The 6,649-nt window shown below is 44.9% G+C and overlaps 1 protein-coding gene across 1 annotated transcript; it reads right to left on the bottom strand.

Moving 5' to 3' along the window:
* Window positions 1-1,049: 1,049 nt before the first annotated feature.
* Window positions 1,050-3,380, bottom strand: myorg (myogenesis regulating glycosidase; the record flags this gene model as incomplete). The annotated part of the gene is made up of 2 exons (XM_084445413.1): window positions 1,050-2,847; window positions 3,118-3,380. The coding sequence occupies 2 exons, from the start codon at window positions 3,378-3,380 to the stop codon at window positions 1,050-1,052; spliced, it is 2,061 nt and encodes a 686-aa protein (XP_084301539.1).
* Between the last annotated feature and the right edge of the window lie 3,269 nt (window positions 3,381-6,649).

Below are 6,649 nucleotides of genomic sequence, written 5' to 3'. Positions count from 1 at the left end.
TGAGAAGCAGTCTACTGCCCCTTTTCTGGGTGCTTATGGGACAAATGGTTAATGTGCATCATCAGCATTGTTGTATTGGCTTAAGCATTTGTATTGCTATTGTATTGCGTTGTGTTTAAAATGTTGTTGCAGGTATTGGCCTAAGCATTTTTATGCAATTCTTTAGCTTTATGTTTAAAAAAATGTCGCTGTTGTTACCAGATGACTCCAGCAGGGGGAGTATAGAGTGAGTTGTTGAGCGTCTATATTTAAGGACACCTCGCGCTCCATCCTCAGTCGTTACACACAACGGATTTGAGGAATGCCGTGTCCGCTGTGTTCCTTTTATTTTACTTAAAACCTCTTTTCAGGTATGAGTGCTTTAGTTAATAGGAACAGTTCAGGTTCACGGCTGTTTTGAACAAATTTGTATTAGAAGTATTATTGTAGTTACTGAGGTAAATTAATGACGACGAATAAGCTAGCTAGCTAGCTAACGTAGGCTAACTGCAGGCTAACCTCGCAGAATGCCAACTGTCGTCCATTAATACTATGGGGAAATCATGTTGTATGTGTATTATTAATATTATATTATATTCCTGTATGTTTTGTGAATGGATGCACATGATATGTTGAGTCATTACACACAACGGATTTGAGGAAAGCTGCGTCTGCTGTGTTTTTTTCTTTTACTTAAAACCCCTTTTCAGGGCGTTTACACTTACAGTACTGCTCACTACTAGACCATATGAACAATTATTACACTTTCACAGCATGTATGGCACATTATAACTTCACAATAAAATAAATTGTTTATCAAGTCCTTAAACCTGTCTTCATCTGTAGTTGTTATAGAATATGCTGTTCTCTGCTAAAATGTATTTAACATTTCCAATGGTAAAATCAAGACAAGTAGTGTGTACCCAGACCTTTGCGGTGTGCTTCCCAGATAGCAAGCGGATCTGGGCCATATACAGGCCAGATCTGGCCCTTGTGGCTTAGTTCCGGCCCATATATGGCCCAGAATTATTACACATCCGCTTGCTATCTGAATTCCCTTGTTCATTAGGCTAAACCCAGACAAAGTAAGCAATTTCATCCAGATCCACGGGGTAGTCTGTGAGATGCAGAGGCTCTTTAATATCAAAACGCTCCCCTTTGTAACTTCGCCAGTGCCCGGCAGGAAGGTAGATGTCCCGCTCCTGCTTTCCCGGCTCCAGCACGGGGGCTACCATGAGGTCATCCCCAATCAGGAACTGGGAATCAATCTTGTAAGCAGTCTCATCACCGGTGGCGATCCACCACAGCGGGCGTATGATGGGGTCTCCTGTGTCCAGCACCTCCCCGGCCAACTCCAGAACTCGTGGTGCCACTATGCTCTCATGGAGGGCAGTGTACTTCCGGGCAATTTCCACCACCTCAAGATCATACTCCCAGGGAGGGATAGAGAACTGCATCGAGGGCATGAAGGCTGACAGCTCCAGCCAGCGAATGTAGAGTTCACGGTCTGGTAGTACCAAGGAGGGCCCTCCGTTGGTACGATTCTGATAAGCGTTTCCGCCAATCATGTCCGGTAAGATGAACTGGTAGCCCAGAATGCTGATGGTCAGGACAGTGGGAATAAGGGATTTGAGCCCAAGCTCATAGCCCCATACTGAGTCTCTGTCGATGGGTCTGAAGAAGCACGAGATGTTCTGGGACTGGTAGCCACTGCGCAGTTCAGCGCGATCATTGTAGGGGATGGCCATTTCCGTGTAGCGTCGGGTGAAGGTGCTTGGGTCATGAAGGGGACTCCTTGTACTAAACTTCCAAGGCAAGTAACTAGTCTCACCAGCATCAAATTTGAAGGATGACACCCCATATGTGGAACGGAGGGACCGCAAGTGAGATGAAAACCAATCGCGGGTATGTGGGTTAGTGAAGTCCAGGATGCCACCAATGCCATTCCACCATCGCACCAAAGCTGGCAATCGGCCTGTAGGTTCCCGGACAAATAGCCCTCTTTCCACACAGGTGTGGAAATTCTCTGATTCATAGTTGACAAAGGGGTGCGTCCATAGGGAGACTAGAAAGCCATCCGCTTTAAGCTTTTGGAACATTGATGAAGCGTTGGGGAACTTCTTCATATCAAACTTAAATTCTCCGTAGCTGTTGGTGTAACGGTCGTCTAACTCCAGGTGGCTACAGTTGAAGCCATACTTGCGGATGTTGGCAGCATACTCCAACACTTTCTCTTGGTCAATGTCCCTCTTATGTAGTGCCCACGTGGACCAAATGGGATACCGGAACACGTCTTTGGAGGGTACCTTGTTGGGCTTGTTGAAGTACCTACGCACCATGTACTTGTGGATGGAGGTGACGTCTAGGCCCACGCATACTCTATAGCTGAGTTCGGCACAGGGTGCCTCCCCGGGGTTCGGCTTAAAGGGGCTGTCATGGTACCGCGCCTGGAAGTACATGGTCTTCTCCGTGTCATTCCAGCCAAGGTGAAATGGCACAGAGTCGTTGATCTTGATAGCTGTGGCATTGGAAGACAGCCAGTAGCGCTCCAAGATTCCGCCAAAGTCATTTCGGTTGGAGTACACGTCGCTAGTGATGAACGGCTTCGGTGCCTGCTGCCCCTTGATGGAGATGGGCCAATGCTGAATGGCCGTCTCCGCCCCCCCGTACCAGTGCGAAACGTTGTAAGCCATGGCGTGTTCCACAGGTCTGTCAGGAAGCAGCTCTTCCCAACGCACACGATAGCATTGGACGGTGTCTTTGGGACGTACGGTCTGAATGAAGAAGTTGAGTTTCCTATCACTGGTGCGATCACAGCTCAAGATTTCCCCTTCTTTAGAGCATGAGTCTAGATCCAAGGTTCCAGACCTGCCATCCACCAGAAGAATTGTGAGTCACAGATAATTTTACAAATAGGTTGCATGTAATGTATTTGCAATTACTATAGAAACAACTTTCTCATATCTTGTTGTACAATGCAACAATTGCATTAAAATATATCTAGACTGTCTGAAATCCTGCAAATGATTGATCACAGCCATGGTATATGAATGTCAGTTTGTTTAAGTACTAATCGACACCTAACCTTGGTACACAAACTATTATGGAGCCAAGCCGACAAAATCAGACAGTACAAACCTGAAGGCCATTCTGAAAACGATAGATCCCGCCTGGTTGCGGATGATGTAGCCATCCTTGTTGAGGTCCAACAGCTCAGTCTTCAAAAGCTCTGCTTTGCGCAGTGAGGCGATGTAATAGCACCAGGCGGTCACCGCGGCAATGACCAACACTACACCCAGTACTCCAGCTCCCACCAGGGGGCGCATGTCCCTGGTATTTTTCTGCTTAGGGGTAGCGTTGGTAATCGTGCCCCCAGCACCGCCTGGTACGACTTGATACATGGCAGTCTTTGTTCCAGAAGTTTCCCAACCAAATAAGTTGCCAGCAATCCTTCAATTATGTAAATGCATGGGATACTGCCACTAGAGAGTTTTTTGTGAGACTCCCAGAGATCACTTACAAAACTTGGAGATACATTAATCTTTTCTTCAGACGTTTCTGTGAGGCATAACCTTGGAGATAGTTCAGGAAATTCGTTCCTTTTCAGCTCTTCTCGTTCATCATCGATTTCTGGGCCAGCCTTTTTTCATCCATTTACTTGCCTGAGGGGGAAGAAAGATAACAATCTTTTAGATTTAAAGTCTGCATGGCAAAGTCATCTTCACAGCTTCTCAGCTTCACACCTTACAGAACATCACTGAGAGATTACTCATTACCTAGGCCTTAAATAAATAAACCAAAAGTTAGTCAACCATTGTTGATTCTGAGGAAACTGCAAACAGAAACAAGTGCACAATAAACATGTTGTCCCCCACCCACAGTGCTTTGCTCGCTTCATTTTTGTATCTTTCTTCCGCTGTGTCGTTGACATTTTGCGGCATCCCAATTAGCCTTCACTACATGGCGGGGCACCCTCATGTGCAGTCAGACCTTAAATCGTGATTACATTTCACACAACTCCGGTTGATAATGCTCGTTCCATTCCATTAACAAGCAATTAATTGAGTAACCAAATCTTACTCAAGTAAATTCTTATGGGCAATTAATCGATAGTCGATTAACTGTTAACATCCTTACTAGGATTCACAACCCAATGGGAGCTAGCCCTGTGAGGCAGGGCTCCACTCATAGAACTAGGGTTACAATACGTAACCATTGATTTCTAAGATGGAAGGAGGTGATGATGTCTGAGATGGAAGGGCATGATGTCTATAAGAAGGAGGTGATGTCTAAGATGGAGGGAGGTGATGTCTATAAGAAGGAGGTGATGTCTAAGATGGAGGGAGGTGATGTCTATAAGGAGGTGATGACTGAGATGGAAGGAGGTGATGTCTATAAGGAGGTGATGTCTAAGATGGAGGGAGGTGATGTCTATAAGGAGGTGATGACTGAGATGGAAGGAGGTGATGTCTATAAGGAGGTGATGGAAGGAGGTGATGTCTAAAATTGAAGGTGATGTCTATAAGGAGGTGATGGAAGGAGGTGATGTATATAAGGAGGTGATGGAAGGAGGTGATGTATATAAGGAGGTGATAGAAGGAGGTGATGTCAAAAGTGGAAGGAGGTGATGTCTAACTAATCGCAAAAGGCCGCAATTAATGTGATTAATAATTTTGCTTTGAATTGAGTGTGCTAAGACTACACAGACGAATCACAGGCGCTTATGCTGTCTGACCAATCACATGCGTTCCCGCTGAGTGCGCTGTGTGCAGCAGTTTCACTGAGAAGACAGATAGCAGTAGGTCAAGACAAGTGTCACAAGAGTACCCGCAGCCGTGAGTAGTGAAAAAATGAGCGAAAACTAGGTCAGTGAGTTAGTAGCAAGAAAGGGATCAACGTCCGTGATTTGGGAGCATTTTGGTTATTATATATGAAATATTAATCGCAATTATTAATCACAATTACCATTTTGAAGCAAATAATCACAATTATCATCTTTTGTCATAATCGTGCAGCTCTAGAAGGAGGTGATGTCTACGATGGGAGGGTGACACTTTGGTTCTTGAGAAATATATGTTTTTTAATATTACAAGTAGGCTATTCTTTCAGTCAGTGGTGTGTCACGAGACATCCACGTCTATTGATGACATTCACTTATATTCATGAGATTACTTGCGATTGTTGACATTCTGTGTATGGAAATAGCAGGATTACGATTGCTGCAACGTTACATAAATCCTTCTACAATCAATTTGTCTTATTGAAACTCTGGCCTTTCTCAGACTCATTTGTATGCATGCAGGTAGATCTCAGAGTTGAGCGGCAGTGAGAATTCAGGCCTCTGCCAACACGAAGGAGATCTGCACACATTCAAAACATCCTGTCCTTTCAAGTCAAAACGCACGGCCAACTGTGGCACCCTTTTTACTGCAACTTTATAGTTTTGTAAGCCAAGCGACAAACCCACTCAGCCACAGTGGGTAGGCAGAGTTTGGCCGTCTGCTGACATCTCAGTAACACAGACACAAATGTGCGCAAACACTCCTTCCTCACTGATAAATCTCAGAAGTCCTCAGAGCGTGGTGATGCAAAACAGGCAGTGGTTATGGTTATATACAGAGCTGGTGTTAGCTATTGAGGTTGAGAGGGAAATGTGATTAAAGATGGTCCAACCACAAAGTTCTGTCCTCTTCCTATCCCTCTCTGTCTCTCTCTCTCTCTCTCCGTCCCTCTCTCTCTCTCTCCCTCTCTGTCTCTCTCTCTCTCCCCCCTCTCTCTTTCTCTCTCCGTCCCTCTCTCTCTCTCTCTCTCCCTCTCGCTCGCTCTTTCTTTCTCTCTCTCTCTCTCTCTTTCTCTCTCTCCCTCCCTCTCGCTCGCTCGCTCTTTCTTTCTTTCTCTCTCTCTCTCTCTCTTTCTCTCTCTCTTTCTTTCTCTCTCTCTCTCTCTCTCTCTCTCTCTCACACACACACACACACTCTCTCTCTCTCACTCTCTCTCTCTCACACCATCTCTCTTTCTCTCTCTCACACACACACACACACACACACACACACACACACACACACACACACTCCTTTGCTGATGGCTATGTCCCCTACCTGCTTTGGCCCTGCCCGAGGTCGATATTAAGAGATGCTTGTAGTTGATTAGCGATCTAATGGTCTAATTCAGCGTCCAGCCAGTCTTCCTATAGGTTTCCCCCATAATGGGAGCAAGAGCCAATTCTGAAGAGTATGCAGTAGATTTTACATTTAGAAACTGTAGTCAACTTCTGGGATTGAGATTACTAGTTACCACGTCAGCTGATTTCCTATCAGTTGTGTTGTCAAACTGTGAGAAATACAAAAAGTGCTGATCAAAGCAGAACACAATATGACTGTTTTTCTAGCGTGTCGAACATGCTTATGTTATTAATAAACTAAGCTACAGATAGTGAGTTATTTGGGTCAGTCCGTTTGAATGTAGCCTACTTATTCTGTAGCTTGTTTAGTTTAAGTATAGGCTTTATGATGAGTCACAAACAAGCTGTTGCTCTTTCAGCCCATGTTGGACTTTACAATGTAAACTTCTGCAACAGCATATATGCTTCAAATTCAGTCCCTGAAACCAACTAGTATTTATACGACCACCTAAAGCTACGGTCTACAGTTTCCATGCAGTCGTTTAAGAA

This window comes from Borostomias antarcticus (genome assembly GCF_949987555.1).
Source record: "Borostomias antarcticus genome assembly, chromosome: 11".
In the NCBI taxonomy this organism is placed as follows: domain Eukaryota; kingdom Metazoa; phylum Chordata; class Actinopteri; order Stomiiformes; family Stomiidae; genus Borostomias; species Borostomias antarcticus.
The sequence above is the reverse complement of the archived record's forward strand: the minus strand, read 5'-3'. Positions and strand labels throughout refer to the sequence as shown.